We start from the raw sequence: 18654 nt of genomic DNA, 5'->3' as shown, positions 1-18654 counted from the left end.
TAGAATGGCAACTTACCCTCATTTTTCGCCATGCAGATTAAATAGCTACTTTTAAATGCAGTTCTAAGGAGTACCTTCACAAAAACTAAGTCAAAAAGAGGCAGTGATAATGTTCCTACAGCCCATTGCTCAACAGATCAGTGAAAGTAGATCGTAATCTTATATTATCCTCCACATTTGTTTGCATTCTGAAAGCATATAAGCCTTTCCAAATACAGTTGATCTGTTTAGTTTTTATAGAAGAAATCAACTCCCAGCTGCCTTGTTAGGACCCTTGAAAAGGAATTTTACTTGTAAGGTTGAAAGATTCTGTGCCTGCACTGATGTCTGTTTTCTCATGTTATTTAATCTTTCTCACACTTGCTAATAATTTCAAATTATAATTTCAAATAAAGCTTCCCAATACAGTGTCACATTTAGACTGTAAAAGACTGTGATTTACCACTTTGACAGCCCAGCATTTTAGCTTCTATACAGCACCCAGCTACAAATGAACAACAAAAATATTTTGAGCCCTTTTATTTTCAAAACAAATGCTTTATGTACAAGTCTCTCTCGTTCAGCAACAATACACACACACATATACACACACACCCCTATTATACAATAACTGATGTTTGGGGTTTATTAAAAGCACAATAATTGCAAATGCATTTGATTGTTTCTTATACAGCATGAAATAACCAGTTACCTTTCAGGAAAGGAGCCCTCCGTGGCACAAGCCCTTCTGTGATTTCCACCTGCTCCTGCTGATGCTGTTTAACCAGATTTCCTTCGCTGCCAGCTCTCAAAATCTTTTCACCTAGCCTAATTTTTCGTGATCGGCTGTTAAAATCTTCTTTTCTAGACAAAGGCGATTTAGGAGCTGTATTGGCTGACAAAGGTCGAGCCAAGCGAGAAGGTTTGGACATTCTGCTTGTGCAGGAATGTACCTGCTCCAAAAGCAATTTCTAAAAAAATCCTTCCCAGCTCACTTTCCAGCACAGAGGCTGTGGAGTTTGTGTGTGCAGCGCAGCTGGATGTGAAGTGCTGTGCTGCCAGTCCGATCAGTTTTAAACACCAAGCGTTGGGTGGTCACGCAGTTTCCCGGACCTGTGGAATGTGAACGTGTGCTGGGGTAAAGCAGATGACTCTGTCCTGGTGCTGAGTCCCAACCACGCTGTGGCAAGGAAATGCTCTTCCGGGGGCTGTCTCAAACTCCCGCTGTGCACAGACGAGGTGCCGGGCAGCACCCGAGCAGAAGAGGAATGCTCCACCTACACAGGTACAACGTGAAAAACCACGCAGGCACGGGATTACCTTTGCGTGCGGGACCTTCCTGCACTCCTTTCCCAACCCTCTCTCTCAAACAAACACTGTCTTGTTTTAGCAGATTTCTTCACTGTGCACCAAAACCACACTGTTTCAGCACTGTATAGTAAATGCCTAATGTCAAGAACCCATTTGTCTTTGAGTTAAACACAGTGCAATCTTAAATTGGATTAAATGATGCATATTCTCCTAGCATTGTATTATCTAATTCACCAAAAGAAATGAAAGATTGACAGCAAATATCATCTCTGTTTGTTAAATGGCCCAAATCCCTTATTATTAGCTGGCATTGTTTAGGAAGTAACACTGCACAGAATACTGCTCATTATACTGTCCTGTTTCACTGGTACGTATTCACCTAAAAAAGCCCTGGCTTCTTGCACATTACAGATAACCATGTCCTTTATTGACTCTAAAGAAAAAAATTCCCGACCTTAGGCTAAATTATTTCAAACCTCAGTTCCTGGGTGCTCTTCTTTGAAAATGCCTAGGCAAATCCTGCCTAACTTTCTCTGCCAGCTCTGTGCTTGTGAATGCTGCCAAGATGCAGAGTATGTGGTCACATGAAAAGAAAATTCCATTCACTATAATTTTGGATACAACTTCTAAGGAAAAAAACCACAGTGCAAACAAAAGAAAACATCATAGCTACAGTTACAGTAAAATTTTCACTCTGAATTTTAAAATGTATTCCTCAATATCCCAGGCAAGTAGTATGCTGTATCAATGATAGAATAGGAGGAGCCATTTTATTTCAAAACTAGAACAAACATAAACAAATCAATATCACACGAGTTAAAGTACTAATAGTTATTTAGGAGAAATGCTTAACAAGCAAAAAGACAGCAAAACATGACTGAATTATTACAGACATTCCTCATTTTCTGAGACGGCAATTGTGTAATGCAGAAAAATATTTTTGCAAGTTATTTCCATTTTTTTTCAAGAATCCCACATTAAATAGGTAATTGTTTATGCTTTCTCTATAAAGCATATTGCCTATTGCTTTGTTGCCCCATCAAGAACAGGACAGATTAAGTGCGATACAGCAAGCCTTGCCATGATATTATTCTGCATATTATATCAATACAGAAGGAGCTCTAAGTGAGTGGGAAGATTTCAACTCACAAGGAGGAACTTCACAGACATGGGAGTAACTCTGGGCTAATTAGCAGCGCTCTAGCAACATAGCAACAAGAGATGGGGAAAAGAGAGCCATTATCCATCGGCTTTTGAGAGGAAAGGTGTGGGCCTAAGTTGTCCATTTGGATGCCAAGGTGACACTTCTGCACTGAAAGACAGCAGCAACATCCTGATCGACACTTGTTTTTGAAAAGGAAGCAGCTCTTTGTCTCATAGCAGAGACACAGCCATGCAGAAATGGGGTGAGTCAAAGATGTTCCTCAAACACGGGAAATTCCTGGAATACTCCAGTTGGAGACGGGCATTTTCAGTAATATCTTGGTGCCTGAGTAGCAATCAGGTGCCTAATGGCACTGTGTCATGTGAGGAGAGGCTGAGAGAGCTGTGACTGCTCAGCCTGGAGGAGAGCTGTGCATAAACATCTCATGTGGGAATGAAAGGGGAGGGACCCTGAGTGTTCTCAGTAGTTCCCAGCAAGAGGATAAGAGACAATGAGCACAAATTGAAATACAGGGGAAAAAAGAACATAATAAAAGGCTTTTTACACAGAGAAGGTGATCAGACACTGGCACAGGTTGACCAGAGAGTTCATGAAGTCTCCATCCTTGGATATAAGCAACACCCAACCAGGCACAGCCTTGACCAGCCCGCTGTAGCTGAGCCTGCCCGAGCTGGGGGTTGGACTAGGCAATCTCCAGAACTGCCTTCCTATTCCCCACCATTCTGTCATTCTGTATTGTCAAATTTATTCAGAGGCTATTTATAATCTGGAAGCTTAAATATCTTTAAATCTGTCCAATAGTAGATGTCCAACCTTCTTTCTTCGAAGTCCCAGCAGTTAAACTATCCCATGCCTGACTGCCACGTTTGGGAGGATTTGCTTCCTTTCTGGTCAAAACTCCCTTTTAGCCCCTTGAAGTCTGTGGCATGATGTTCCCCAAAAAAGTCTTGTTTTTTTGTTTTAAAGGCTCTGAGATGTGAAGCTGGTGATTCCAACTATGAGTGTCGAACCTTTAAAAAAAAAGCCACCAACCAAAAAACCCTACCAACTCGAAAAAAACCCCAAAACACCAAAAACAACCCCAACAACCCCATCCAGAACTCCCCCAGACCCCAAAATAATCATAAACTGAGGTTGCTTTGCTGATTGTGTTTCAGCCTGGATGTAGACAGTGAACCAGTACCCTCATGGGATGGAACAGAATGAGAGCTTGCAACCCAGGATTGCTGCCAGCTCCCCATCACCCACATCCTACCTGCACATGTCCTCACTCCTCAGCCCAGCTCCCCTGAAGGCCTGGGCTCCACTCGGCTGTGGGGCAGGTCCCTTCCTGCCATCCCGCCCCCTCCACCACAGGTTCTTAACAAAGCTCCCCAGGGAGCAAGTCTTTCATCAGTTCTCAGGCTTTTTGAAGCCCCAAGCTACTCTTTTGAACTACTTTAGAAAAAAAACCAAACCCACAAAACCGAAAATAAACAAACAAAAAACCTGAACAAAAAGTCCGGAACAAATCCAACCCTTTTTCTCTTAGATTTCAGATAGCAAGCTTCGGCTAGGTAGAGACATCATATTGATGTAACATACCATTAAGCAAAAAACAGTTCAGTTTGTCAGGTTTTTGTAAAGTACTGTAGGAATATTTCTAGAGCTTTGTGTCAATGAATGAACTCTGTCACTGCCTCACACAGCAGAAACTAATATTAAGGTAGCAACAGTGCTGTCCATGCATTTTAATAATCACATATGTGATATTTTTAGAAAATATTTTTAGAAAGCCATACACTTTCCATACACTGTTTCAAACAATGTCCTTTTAGTTTCAAAACTAACTTCTCCTCTTTCCTGCCTAGAAAATAAACTACTGCTGAAATATGACAACAAGAATTTGTTAAGAATTAGCTAACAGAAGGCATTTTTACCATAGCGTATGAGATAGGCTATGATACCGCTATTAACATAAGTAATGTTTGCGCCCTCTGGGATTAAAGAAACATGACTATAGAAGTTATTAATCCAAACAAAGCATCTGCAAAGCTTGAAATTTCCTTTTTTGGGCACCCATGAAGTTCTAGTTTACATTTGCACATAAAGAGCTGGGGAGGGGAGAGGATCCCTTGCACGTGAAGCAGGAAAAATTGGGAGTTGATGCTGTACAGTTCAGGATGTGGTATTTTCTCAGCCTCGCCAAATCCTCTCCCCTATTTTGGCCTGCAACTATCTAAAGAGAGAAAGGCATGAATACACAAATATTTCAGCTCCAGCAGACTCTTTCTAAACTGTTGACAAGCAAAACTGCTACACTAGTAAATGGAAGTTGCAGGTGCAGAAGTTAAAACCACAAATTAATGAAGTCTTCTCTTTACAAAATTACGCAAGTAACCAGATGGCATAACATTTTCAGCATGAAATAAGAAATAAATGTATAGGCACCAAAAAAGCAAGATCAGTGACGAAAACTATTTCAGATGCAAGTCACAGATAGGTACAGAATGTAATAATAATAAAAAAAAAGCTTAGTGCTTCAGAGAGGTACATTTTCTACTAACTGAAGCATGCAAAATTAGTGACAAGTTAATTTTGCAGATGTTAAAGCTTTCTTAGAACTATGTACTAGTGCTTTATTTTTCCATATATGATTTCTGAAATAGTTACATAATACAGAAGATGCTTCATGTTCCACATATTGAGACCCATTTTAAAACATTTCACACAAATCTAAAGGCATTCTTCCTGAGAAAATAAACAATGCAAAAGAAACCTAGTCATTAATTCAATAAGAGGTGAACTCCCAACAGAAAGCAAGCCGTAATTATGGCAAGTCCTGTTACTCTTGAATATGGTCTTAAAAAGGAGTCTGTTAAGGGTCCTGCTGTAATATACTAGCTGCCTAGAAGATGCTATAATTAAAGCAGAGTTGTCGTTTCTATCAGGAAATCCTGTTCCAGAGATTTACTACTCAGCCATAAAAATTTAATCTCAGCTTCAAGTCTTAAAAAAAAAAATCTAAAACTACAAAAAACCCCTTCAGGTCTACTTTATTTCCTTTTTGTCAAATTTTAGAAAATTAAACCATAGCAAAACCTTTCTTAAAGATAGAAGAGTTTACAGCTGTGGAGCCTGAATAATTTATTGTGCCCCAAACTCAGAAATACCATCAGTAGAGGCAGAGTTAATTTTCTTTATTATTCTATCACTTCTGCATCTTATATTTGGCTTTGGTTCAAGACCGTCTAAGTGTTTTGCCTGAGTACACAGGTCTGTGGCCTACTATTAAAGTTTCTGTTCATATTGAACTATATCATGGTTATGGGTTTTCTAAACCAGTATAAAAACATCACTACTATCCCTCACCTGTTGTTGTTCTGTCCTCAGGATGCTTTTTGACTACTACACTTGGTTCCCTTCCCCACTTGAAGGGTTATATGAGCCTAAGCACACTTACACACAGGTAACTGCATATACCAATGGATGAACAGTGCAGAAGAACAAAGCAGTGGGGCATTTGTGTGCAAACACAGCCATTAATGTTTGAAATGTTTGCCAAGATTGTTGCTAAGATTTCCAGTTGGTGCCAACTGTGATGGCAGGCTTAGGTACCTAATCCTGACAAAACAGGTTACTCACTAAGCAATTCCACAGGGAACAATCAGCTGTTAGCCAGCTGCCCATGCAATTCATAAAAAATACTTTTTTTTTTAAAAGAATGTTACCTTCTTCTATATATCAGCCACTCACAGAAGAATACAAAATTCAAATATTTATTTCATATTTAAATTATTGCTAAAGTCTAACAAAGTGTTATGTGACTTGGCTGTAATGACTAAAAGCTAAAATTTATACAATCTTGGTTCAAAGTTGTTTCTCTTGTTCTGATGTTTTAATCAAATCAAATAAGAACTTAGGCTCAGCATGTTCTTAAAGGAATACCCTTTAGCTATAAATCACAGGAGATCATCTCTATTACTATTTTGTTGTTAAATAACATATGAATAGTGCCTTCCACATCTGCAGTTATTTCACATTAGATTCTTAAAGCATTTTAAAGATGCGCACAAAAATATCTTATGCCAAATTTATAGCAGTTTTGTAGTAGTTTTTTAGTAAAAAAGAAAGGTGTCCAAGTTTCAAAATCTCTTCTGAAATTATGTAAATGAAACTATGTCTGGCTTAGTCTTTATACGCCTTTATAAAGGCTTCACCTTTATACAGTGGCTATGCCACTATAAAAAGGGGAGGGAGAGAAACAACTTGAAACACTACACTGACATTTTACTCTGGACAAAATGTAAGTTTCAAATGTTGGTTGCTAATTTGTTTTAGCATTACTATAGCCTTCTCTAGCTTTTTGCATCGTCGTTTTCAAATAACGACCTCTTAATAAAAGAATAACCTTTAAAAGAGCTCTAACATATCAAAAATACAACACAGAGTGCTTAAAGCTTTACAAAAGATAAAATATGCCTTACAGAAAATCAGCCCTTATGATGATTTGAATGAAATCTTGGAATGAACAGAAGAGGAAATAGGTAGGATGCAAGAGCAGACTGAATATGCCAGGAGACAAACACAATCCTTGACTAACAGAATCCTACCCATATTGTCAAGGCACAGATAAGCCATTTTCATTGTGTCAATATTCCTCTTTCATCCTGAAGTTCTACGTCATCCACACAGGGGGAGAAAATAGGAAAAGTAAGTAAAAAGTGAAAGAAGGACAAACTTCAAGCATGAAGGTAATCCACTCATATCATGAAGTATTTTAACTATTCCTTGTCCACCAAAGTCCCATTAATTGCACCCCAGGTGGATGCTGCAGTGGGTACTCTCAAAAGGAAGAGGAAACTACAAAGAAAAGAGAACAATGGGAAGACAATGGTCATCCTCTGAAGATGGTGGTGAGAAGCAACAGTTGTATAGGGCAGCCTTGGCTGAACTATCCCAGTCTTTTTCCACCACAGAGATTGGATGTAAAGAAAAATCTCTACAGGTCTATGGACATGAGAAGGCAAACAAGCAGATACAGAACTCTTTGTAGTCAGGTATTACAATAACCGTCACTTGGGGCCTTTTTTTGAAGCAAAAATAATAGTCAGAGACACCATATAAACTGCAGACAGGCACAGAGAGTGTTCTGCCAATCCAGTGTGATCAGGAGCAGCCCTGGAAGGGATGACTTAGCCAACTGCAGAATAAAAAATATATTTGTCTATTTGTGAGATGCAATATTTTTTGGACACCTATTAATGAATATTTCAAGAAACTAATATGATCAGCTGTCTGTGATTTTTGTGTGGTTTTAGGCACCACAGAAAAGAAAAAAAGACTCCCATAAGTCCCATTTGAAATATGCATCATCACACTGCAACAAGCTTCACTTTTGGCACACTGTTACTTAACTCAGATGTACAAGGTTCTCTTCTGTGTCAAAATTTCAAATGACTCATGTTCCTCATGAGAAGAAGAAGAGGGGCAGACACTGATCTCTTCTCTGTGGTGACCAGAGGCAGGACCCGAGGGAATAGCCTGAAGTTGTGTCAAGGGAGGCTTAATTTGGATATTAGAAAAAAATTCTTCCCCCAGAGAGTGATTAGGCACTGGAACAGGCTCCCCAGGGAAGTGGTCACAGCACCAAGCCTGACAGAGTTCAAGAAGTGTTTGGATGATACTCTCAGGCACATGGTGTGGCTCCTGGGGAGGGTCCTGTGCAGGGCTGGGAGTTGGACTCGATGATCCTTGTGGGTCCCTTCCAACTCGGCATATTCTGTGATTCTGCACTGAATTTAATTCCATCTGTCACTTACTTGTCCTTACAATAACAAGTGCCCTATAATGCTGGTTGCATGGGTTTGAGTAAATTGTCTATAAACAGTCAGATGCTTGATCCTTTGCTGTCTGAGCAACTCTGGAGATACAAACACGTTTGTTAAAACAACAATAAAAAATCTGCAAATCCAGTTATCTGTGTTTATATAGCTATATATGATGGCTCAGGTAGTCCAAGTTTACCACAACTCTTCTGAAAAGCGCAGGCAGTGCATCCTCACCTGCTCAAGCCATCTGGAAAGATATTTCTTGGTTACAATCTACCCATGGTTGTAGAGACTAAATGTTCTGAAATCTGGAGATTTTATGCAGATGACTTGATGTCCTGCTTTGCATATTTGATGATTCATTACCTTATTTACATAAATGACAACAAATGGTCCCAATTACTAGCACATGAGACTGAAAATGCTACAGCACAGAGCATGCTTTAGGAATGCAGCAACCGCTCTTTTCTTTATTTCTGGCAGATATTTGGAGTGTCACCCAGGTTACTCCAACCTCCATCCTTAGACATTGCTCTTCAGGAACATAAAAGGAAAATTCATTACAGTGTTTAAACAACAGACAGTAGTAGATGGTGATGAACAAAGAAAGCTGAAAGAGTAGTCTTTCCAGCCAAGAAAAACCTTGAAAAGAACTAATAACCCTATCAATAAAATATAAGGGCCTATGAAATATGTTCCTAAGATCCTCAAACTATTTTCTGAATGGAAAACTGAACTGGCGACCATGCCAGGTGCAACATATAAATGCAAAATCTCCTCTAAAAAAAGCTCAGTGTCCCTTTGTAAAGTAGGTTAGCACAAGTTAAAATACAAAGGTCTCCTAGTTAGAACATCTGGGACCAGTTCATCACTGTATGGGTGTAACCCAAAACTGTGTATTCTATAGCCTTCCATGCCATTTCCCAGCAACTGTTATCAATAGACCATTTACACCCTCTGCCCACAGCAGGCCTGACTCCTCAGGCTATAAACTGGGTGTTAAGAGGCCTGCAAGATAGGAGGGTGCCCCCTGTCCTCACCCATCGTGGAACTCCCCGCCCTGAGAGAGGTACTGGGCATTCCTGCCTCAACTGGAGGATATATAATCTTGGAGTCTTGGGACTTTTTTAACCACTTGTGGGATCCAGAGAAAGACTGCAGAGCACCACTCTCAACCAGACTGCAACCACCACTCTTGACCAGACGGCACCAGCACTCTCACCAACAAGTTTTCCCCCTCTCCGTTTACTTTGGACTCCGGGGGCACAACAAACACCACTCTGTTCATGCCCCAGGGTGCTGGGTTATATATTTGGGTTTTGTGGATTAAAACCAATTGTTCGTCTGTATAATCATACTTATTGTATTATTTTATTAAATTGTTATTCTGATTTATAATCTCTCTTTTGAGTTGGGTTCATTTCCCCTGCCGGTTTACCTTGAAACCAGCACAAAAGGACACTGTATGACCAGCATTTCTGCCTAGAACCATAAAGGAAATTGGTAAATTGATGTTTTGAATGCATTTTCTGTTTCCCAAAGAGCACATTATTTACTATGCTCAACCAAACAGTGTTCTCTGATCTGGATGTTCTTGATCCTATAATGGTTTGCTGTAATGACTGAAAGATCTAAAAACATACAGTCTTAGTTCAAAGTTTTTAATTTGTACTAACGCATTAATCAAATAAAATAAAAATTTAACTTCAGTATGTTCTTGTTTGAGGCTTAAAATAAAATATTGATGCTATAAGGACTGGTATATAAAGAGCAGACAGACATGTGTACTTAATAACATATGCAAATGAAGAGAGGCAGAAAGAAAATAGATGGAAAGAAGAACGGGAAGGAGAACAGTAACTCCCCTCCGGTAAACCCTCCTGTGCTTTTAATGGGATTTGCTATCAGGGAGGCTTCAGCAAGTCTGACCTGAATTCCTTGCACTGAAATACAACCTCCAAATCTATCATGTTATGATATGAACCCTAAAATAAACAGAATAATTCAGAAGCTATTAAAAATTAACGTTACAAATTCTGAGAGCAACCCTTCATGATGTCCCTCATTTTAAGAGTCCTTAAAATGCCTTTCAGTAAAAAGGTCTGTATGGGGGAAAGACTGGAATAACTTGGATCAAAAAAATCAGGTTTCTTACCTCAATAAAGACTACTTGAACAGAAAAAATAGGATTGGTGTAACTTCCATATTTAACACTGGAATTAAACTGATCTTTTCAATGTTTTCTAGACTTTAAAGACAAGTTTGTCAATGATTTACTCCCATGTCAAAATGAAGTTTTTCAATTGCAAATTCAAATAGCTCACAGATAATGTATAAACCTAAAGAACACTACTGCCTTCTCCGTTAAATATAACAACTCTGCAATGTTAACAGCCATAAAACATAGTGAAAATGAAGGCAGTGACCACAAAGCTAGCTTTAAGCAAGTAACACTTTCAGGTCTAAAGACAAGACCTTAAAGTGTATTTCACATAAAGCAGTGTCTTCCACTGAATAATCAGTCACCTGCCAAGCATTATGACACATATCTTAATCCTTTTGAAGAGCTCTATTACATGACAACAGAAAAAAAAAAAGAAAAGGAAAAATATTTATTTTATTAACAATGTTTTGGACATTTTCAGCCTAAATTTTCTTTCCAAGCTTCCCCACAATTCTCTACAGCACAAACAAATTAACCATCTTCTTCCACTAGCAGCAATTACCTCTGTTGGTCTTTTCTGCAGTTAATAAAATCACAGTCACATATCCCTTAGTAACACCAATTTCATTCTAGTTATTAAAGCCACCTATTTAGGGTTCTACACTCAACTGTAATTGCACAGGTAATTTTAATTTGGCGGAACTTAACCACACAACAAGAGTCTGGTCCAGATTCACAGTTTAATCCTGTACTTTCTAAGCGAACTATGGCTTAATTTACAGTAATGCCAATGTGTAATGGGATGTTATACTCTACATCAGCCTTGGTTCCATATTTATCTCAGCCACCAGAGTCTGCAGTGAAGAATTGCTTTCCATTTATTTGACTGAGCATCAAGTTTTACTGTGCTAAATACATTACAAAGTCTGTCAAAAAGGTAGTCCTGCAGTTGCAGTGTGAAGTCACCCACCAGGCACACTGGAGATGTGATGGTGAGGAAGCCTGGTGGGTGCCTGCACAGAGCAGTTGCCTGGGACAGCCTACGGGACCTGCTGAAGACAAAGAGGCAATTTGGATCAGAGAGGCAGGGAAAGAAGCACAGATTCAGAAACAAGGGGGCAGAGATTAGGATAAAAAAAAGAGGAGGAAAATTCTGCCCATTATCATGGCTGTAGTATGTTAGGTATGTTTTCAAGTAGGAGAGAATATATAAGTTGTCGCAGAAATGGGCTCTGTGGCAATGCAAAAGAAATGTCCATCTGCCTGCTCACATGATTGCAAGGAGCTGCCCTGGGGATTTTCCTCATGGAGCAGCTTTGACCCTCTCCCCTTTCCAAATGCCTGACAGAGCATTATGGAAGAGGCCCCCTTCATCCCTCCCTTTAATTTGGAGCACAGCCATGAACAAGCCTTGGGACCAGTCCAAGACAGCACAAAATTCACTTAAAACTATGCTCAGGTGACACACAAATGCGATCCCCTGGAACCTCTTTGACCACAGTTGTGATTACCATCCATTATTTTCAGAAAGTCTAGAATTGGATAATCTTTTTATTTTGGTTACTACAAAAAAAAACAAGGTCAGAGTTCAACAGGGTGCTAATGGAGACATGCAATCTGCAAAGCATAAATCTCAGATGGGCTCTGTGAGAGGTAAAAACATAAAAACACACCACGCCCTGAAATCTTACTTAAGATGTTTTTCTTTATAGCTAATATTATTAATAAATCGAGATGTGTTATTTTACCAACTGTTCGTAAGACCCTATTAAAATCATAAATATACCAGGGGAACTGTGGGGTTTTACTTATTTCTAAAAAATATATGCTATTGATGAGAAAAAAACTTTCCTAACAATACAAATGATGGAGTGGCAGGCTGGAGTGATGGTGTACTTCAGGGTGATTTGTTCAGCAAAAACAACAGGTGCAGCTGGCTTTTTCCAGCCATAAGTCTTTCCATTTGCAAGCTAATAGTAGGTTGCCAAGTCAATGTATGCCTCACTAGTTTATGTTACACAGAAGGAATTTTTTTAAAGTTTCATAATTGTCACAGAAGGTTAATTTTAGATGAATGAAGAATTCAAAGAACAGTTAATTAAACCCTCAAAAGTGATCTTTTATTAATTTAGGGGGGAAATGCTCATTCCATTTACAAATACCAATTAGGATAAAGGATAAATCAATATGTTTGCATTTATCAATTACTGTTATTCGCCACGCAGAATTCAGGAACTTCGATAAAGAATCTTCAATTCCTTCAGTCCTTAATTACAACTCATTAAATTTTCATCAACTTCAAGCTTAGTAGAAAGCAACAGAAATCTTTTGATGGTACCAGCGTTGGCAGCAGCCTATGTTAGATGCTAAAGACATTCTTTGAGTTGTGGAAGTTATTTGGGTTTAGCCAGTTATGTCACTGCCATATCACAGCAACACATCAAGAAATGATAAGAAAATACCCCAATCTCTTTAAGTAAATTCACTCTCCATTCACTTTAAAGCTTTGAAGCAACTTTTAAGATAACCCGTAACACCACTCAGACTCTTAAAAAAAGGAACAGTGAATTGTGAAAGGTATGTGGAGATAATTCAGGATTGCCTGCACTGCAAATGTGTAGCCAGCCTCTCACCACTGCAGCTGCAAAAGGCTTTGGGAGCAGGGTGGCAGTGGTGCAGGAGACCTTGCAAGAAATATGGTGCTAAAGACATGGAGGAAAGAGCAGAGCATCAAGGCTAGAGTTGTGGGAAATCCTTCACCTAGGAAAACCTGCTGACACAGGGGCAGATGCGAGGTCAGACCAGGCTGCCCAGGCCTTGAAAGCCTCCATGGATGGAGCCTGCACAACCTCACAGAGCAACCTGTGCTGCTGCTTCACCCTCAGCAGGCTGAAAAAGGTTTCCTTATATCCATTCTAAATCTCCCTCATTCCAGTTTCTGTCTCTTGCCCTGGCCACTCACCACATACAGCAGCAAGCAGCAGTCCCCTCCTCACTATGACCTGCAGGGTTTCTGCAAGGTCCCCCCAAGGTGCCTCTGACCCCACTGAGCTCCTTTCCACCTTTCCACCCAGAGCACCTGCTCCAGCCCCAACATCTCCCTGCCCTCTGGTTTATGGTGTGTTTCCTGAGCTGGAGGGCACCAAACTGGGCAATGTCTGCCTGAGGATTAATGACAGATAAGCAGAGGGCATTGATTCCTTCTGTTGACCTCTTGGCCGTGCCCCTGTCCATGGGACCTAGGACACCGCTGTCTGAGCATATGGACAAACCACTTTTTCCTTTGGACATTTGACTCAGTTATGGTTATGATTTTTTTTTTGTTTAAACTAAAGGTGACACAAAAAATCAGTCTTTAGTGGAGCTAGCACAATAATCAGCATGCAAACTGTAGGAGAGATAGAGAGAGAGGATGAGTGACTGAGCACTGCCCAGAACCAGCTCTTTACATTACAGTGTAATGTGTTTTCAGAAGTATTTCAAGGCTAGAATGCAAACTTAAATATGTGAATACACAAAGAGGAAGTGAATTTTAAGCTCTAGAAAAATGCATAAATCCTCTTGTTAGTAAGAGAACAAACTCCTTGGTATCCATTATAGGTACCTTAATTTGAGATTACTTTTTACGTTCTTTGGTCTAGCACCTGATGTAACTGTGAAATGAGAGTCTTATGCATAGTCTAATTGAGTGAATCACAGTTTTAAAAAAGAAACTCCAACATTTTATAAACTACATATAAAATAAGGCTGTACTTAAATTAATTTTACATGACAATATTTCTGTTTTTTCTAAAATCAGATTTTCCATTGCATATTAAAGTAATTTCAAAAAGATTTTAAGATAAGGCCTTTGCTATTATGGGAGAGACTCCTATTACTCAACTTTTCCAAGACCAGGTTCAGATACCAGATGAAAACAGTTTTGTGTGTTTGTGCCTTTAGCATTATTGGTGGATAAGCTAGGTTTTTAAGCTTATGATGTGATTTGAACTGTTCAAACTTTCTTGTTTTATGCATGAATGGGAGACAAAAATTACTACTGAGAAGGAAACAGTTATCATTGAGAACTCATAAAACGTGTAGATTTTTGAAAAGGCTAATATTCTGCTTAAAATGGAACTCAAACATATTATGCTAGGTCCAGCTTCTGTACTGTGTGGAATATTTTTTTTTCCTCAGAACCACAAGACTCTCTTTTTTAAAACAGTAGTTCTCCATAGAATATATTCAAGAGCTATTCTTATTGTGCCAGCAGCATGGAAGCACAAGTGCTTTGAACCTTTGTATGTTCAGTGATTAGATTGTGCAAGTGTTACAAATGCCTTGTTGAACTATGTAGTATAAGAAGGTTTCAAAGCATACATATCTATATTGGTATATATCTGACATTAGTAAAAATGTGGTGATATGATTACCATATCATAAAGACTTAAAACTTTAAAGTTAAAATTTAACAACAATAACAACAACAAAAAAAACCACAAAAACCTCAAAACAAAATAAAATAATAATAAAAAACAAAAACAAACAAAACAAAACAAACAAAAAAAAAACAAAAAAAAAAAAAAAAACAAACAAAAAAAAAACAACACCCAAAAAAAAAAATCTGAAGAATAATCAAGAACAAATTGAAATTATTTATTTATTTCTCAAATTAAACTTCAAACATGACATATATTGTCAAATTCTCTGCCTTGGAATCAACCACAGCCACCAGATGTGACTTAAAAACTGCATGCAAGATCCAAGGTTGATTGGTGCAGGAAGGAGGAGGGTTAAAGTCCTCTCACTCAGAGGGTAACATTTGAACAACAAATCAACATATACATGAGTATGTTGTTGTTTTTGTAAGTGTGAAGTGTTACATTACCATACTTCACGGGGTAATTGCTGACTGCTAGAAAACAAGATCTGCTTTTCTCCTTCCTCCAAGTCAGACCCAGACCTCACACCTGACCTCCAAAGCAAGCCACAGAACAACAGATGTCCCAAGCCCCTCAGTGTTTCAGAGGCGTTTGGACAACATCTTAACTTTTGGTGAGCCCTGGATTGCTCAGGCAGTTAGAACTGGATGATCGTTGTAGGTCCCTCCCAACTGAAAATGTTCTATTCTAGTCTATTCTACACAGACACCAGTCTTTCTGGTTGTTAAATTCTGCAGCAAACCGAAAATCATCCAATACTATAAGTAGGACATGGAAAAAGGTAACATAAAAATATGATAGTTCACTCATTTATTCTTATGAAACATGCACATTTGCACAAGTATACAGTAACACAGAATTTGCATCTGGTTTGTGGCATTATACACAGGATGTTGCACTAAACCTATGTACCTGTGGGATTTTTATTCAGTTCTTCAGATGTGAGCAAATAATAGACAGAAGTGAACTGCTGGATCTTTGCCTGAAATATTTATTTTACAAGCCATCTCAATAAAATCAACAATGCTGTAATTGCAAGTAAATCTATGAGCCAGACCAAGTACTCTGGGGTATGGAGCTGAAGTACATGTTTTCCTCTGACATGAGGCACCTTCAAAATTCTTCAGATTTTTTTACTTCCCCTGAACAAATGGCTCCTCACAAGTCCAGGACAGAAAAAAAGGGCATAAAGTTCCTGCCACAAGTTTGCAGACTGCTTTCTGAGCCACCAGGGCAGCAGCAGACCAGAAACATCCAACCACTTCACATTACTTCATGTGCACCCTCTCGTTTTTTACCAGGTCACTAGAAATAACACTGATAATAGAAACGCTCTGCAAGTTTAGCATCACAACTTTTGGCAAGAACATTGCCATTGTTCCACGATGAACTGGCATAGAGGCCATGCTGACAAACCAGAGCAAGACTCCACTCCCGTGAGCTGCCCCAGGATTATGTTTCCCCACTAAACAGCTGTCTTCAATCACGAAGCCTGCACTTCCTTTTTCAGCATTATTAATCTTAAGAAAAACGGTCATTTTCCTAGTGGTTTGACATAATCCACGTGGCTGCTCAGCAACATCTTACATAGATGGTCATTCAAACCCTTTTGCACAGTAAATGCCATATGGGAAGGCTGGGGAAACAGGTGATGTTCAGCTTGAGCAAAACTAGTCCTATTGGAGAGACTCCAGAGCTCTGATGAGAATGGGACTGAACATGTGCTTATTACTCCCACTGACAACACTGCTCACATGGGGGTCTGGTGCACTCTGTGCAGAGTCACAACACAGTGTCACTACTAAAAATATGTAGTCAGATAGAAGCAAGTAGGGGCTTGCCCATGCAAGCACCCTCAAAGTAAACAGTGCATTTGGTAGGACTGCAGGTTTTGAGTCCATGCTAATGAAATAGTCCTGAGGAGGCATTCCTCTCCTTTCCATGACAGCCTTTACTTCTATTTTCAGAACATCTCAAAAAATTTTGCTCTTTCTTACTGTACTAGCTCAAGAAACTTTCCCTTGCTTGAGAATCCTTGCTTGCTACCTCTCATTTCTAGACAATACCATATTTGTTATATTTCAGAAATTCCAGGAGTCAAAATGCATTGCATGTATTATACAAAAATTAGAGGAAAAAGGAATTTTCATCCGAATATAGTTCAGTGCTTTTTGTTTACTAAAGAGACTGAAGCTTCCTAAAAGATCACACCAGATAAAACTGGAAGAATTTTTCCTACATCAGACAAGCAGAACAAAAAGAAGAGCAAGGAAGCAGAAGTAATGTGAAACATTTCAAATCATGAAGAAACCACGAACTGTAAGTTAGCTGCAAGTGTTAGAACTCCAGTAGGCTGTCAAGAAGCACAAATAACTTATTTTTCCTCATAGGTAAATAATGAAAAAGTAAAATTTCCAGAGATAGGAAAGCAAATGTATCATTTTATATATGGAATGAAATTGGCCATAACAAGTATTGAGTTTTTACTTGATGCAATCAGCTCAAATTGGTGGTCTGCCACATCTCCTGCTCATTCAGAAAGTTTCTTTTAAAAAATCAGGACATCACCTGCTATTTCTTACCTAATCCTATGAAGTTCACAGAAATCTAAGATAATGACAAAGAAGCCCTAAATCAGTTAAAGGTGTCTGGATGGTCCATTATCTTCTTCAGAAGTTTCCCACAATCTTCTGTTTATTAACAAAAATTGCAGCTCACCTGTAATCCAAGATGAAACCAAATTCTCATCCAAGAGCTCAATCACAACCCTGAAGTCAAATAAAGGCTTTCTTCCCAGCCTCCACAGCCTTTCAAGTGACTTACTGAGTATGTTCTAAATCCTGAGTGTCGTATGTTCATGGCACACTGCTTGGGAGATGCTCCTCCACGACAGCTCAGGCATGCATTGTACATTGGCATGTCTTCATTTTCTTATCACACGAGTAAGGAGCTGGGATACTTCCTCAGTATGATTGGGGTTTTTTAAGAAATAAGGATGGAAAACTGATATAAGTCAAGACACCGTGAGTTTGCAAAATCTTGAAATTTTCTGAACTAACCAAAGAGGAACCAAAACACAATTAAGAAAACAGATGGAGAAGTCCTCCCCCTGCACAGTGCTTCATGCTGGGCAGATTTAGAAGGTGCCAAAAAAACAGTTAGTCAAAAGCTACAGTGCTCCGTGAGGTGTTGAGAGAGTCTCAGCTCTTCTTCACATGGCTGCTAGAATGAACTGAGGCTTCTGACGCTTCTAAGTCTTCAGATTTACACAATTAGATCTTGAGCACCATCTGACACAAAGCCCGTATCAGAACCTCCTGATTTATTCCCACTAGAGTTGACTTGGGTCAGTCGTCAAATACATCCATTTCAAACACTGCTTAAATCACAAGCAAAAAATACCTCATGTTTTGTCTACCAAAAAGACTGGTATCTGATTTTCAGGTCTCTGGAATCCAATTAAGAGTTGCTTGTTGTAAAATGACATTAGGAATCCAAAATACAAATCCTAGAAAATAATTTTAAGAACAATTGAAACGAAAACATTCATTAGCAAAGCAAAATATAACTTATAGCCTCCTTAGTTTCCCCTTTCTTGTTCTTCTTGGAAACCAGCAGCTTTTACCAATACTGTTTACTGCTGAGTTATTGTAGGAGTCACACCTTGGGGTGAAACCTGCTTACATTACCCACACTCAGACATTCCAAGAACACAGGTACCTCATCAAGAGGTTTGCCTGTTTCTATAGTTTGTTTTGCAGATAAAAAACACCTTCTACATATTGCTTCATCAAACATGAT

At 39.0% G+C, this 18654-nt stretch overlaps 1 protein-coding gene across 14 annotated transcripts in view; it reads right to left on the bottom strand.

Moving 5' to 3' along the window:
• Nucleotides 1-18654, bottom strand: part of KIAA1217 (KIAA1217 ortholog) — a 352288-nt gene that overhangs the window by 231763 nt on the left and 101871 nt on the right. For 4 of the 14 annotated variants that reach the window (XM_064635456.1, XM_064635550.1, XM_064635432.1 and 1 more), the window contains exon 1: nt 692-1144. The exons of 1 other annotated variant lie outside the window; for it this stretch is intronic. In XM_064635456.1, coding sequence (XP_064491526.1) covers nt 692-911 — 220 coding nt within the window. In that variant the 5' untranslated portion in view covers nt 912-1144. Of the gene's footprint in view, nt 1-691; nt 1152-18654 lie in introns of those variants that run through there. 9 more of the 14 variants (XM_064635422.1, XM_064635542.1, XM_064635448.1 and 6 more) reach the window with 6 other exon arrangements.

This window comes from Pseudopipra pipra, chromosome 1 (assembly GCF_036250125.1).
Source record: "Pseudopipra pipra isolate bDixPip1 chromosome 1, bDixPip1.hap1, whole genome shotgun sequence".
Taxonomy (NCBI): Eukaryota; Metazoa; Chordata; class Aves; order Passeriformes; family Pipridae; genus Pseudopipra; species Pseudopipra pipra.
The sequence above is the reverse complement of the archived record's forward strand: the minus strand, read 5'-3'. Positions and strand labels throughout refer to the sequence as shown.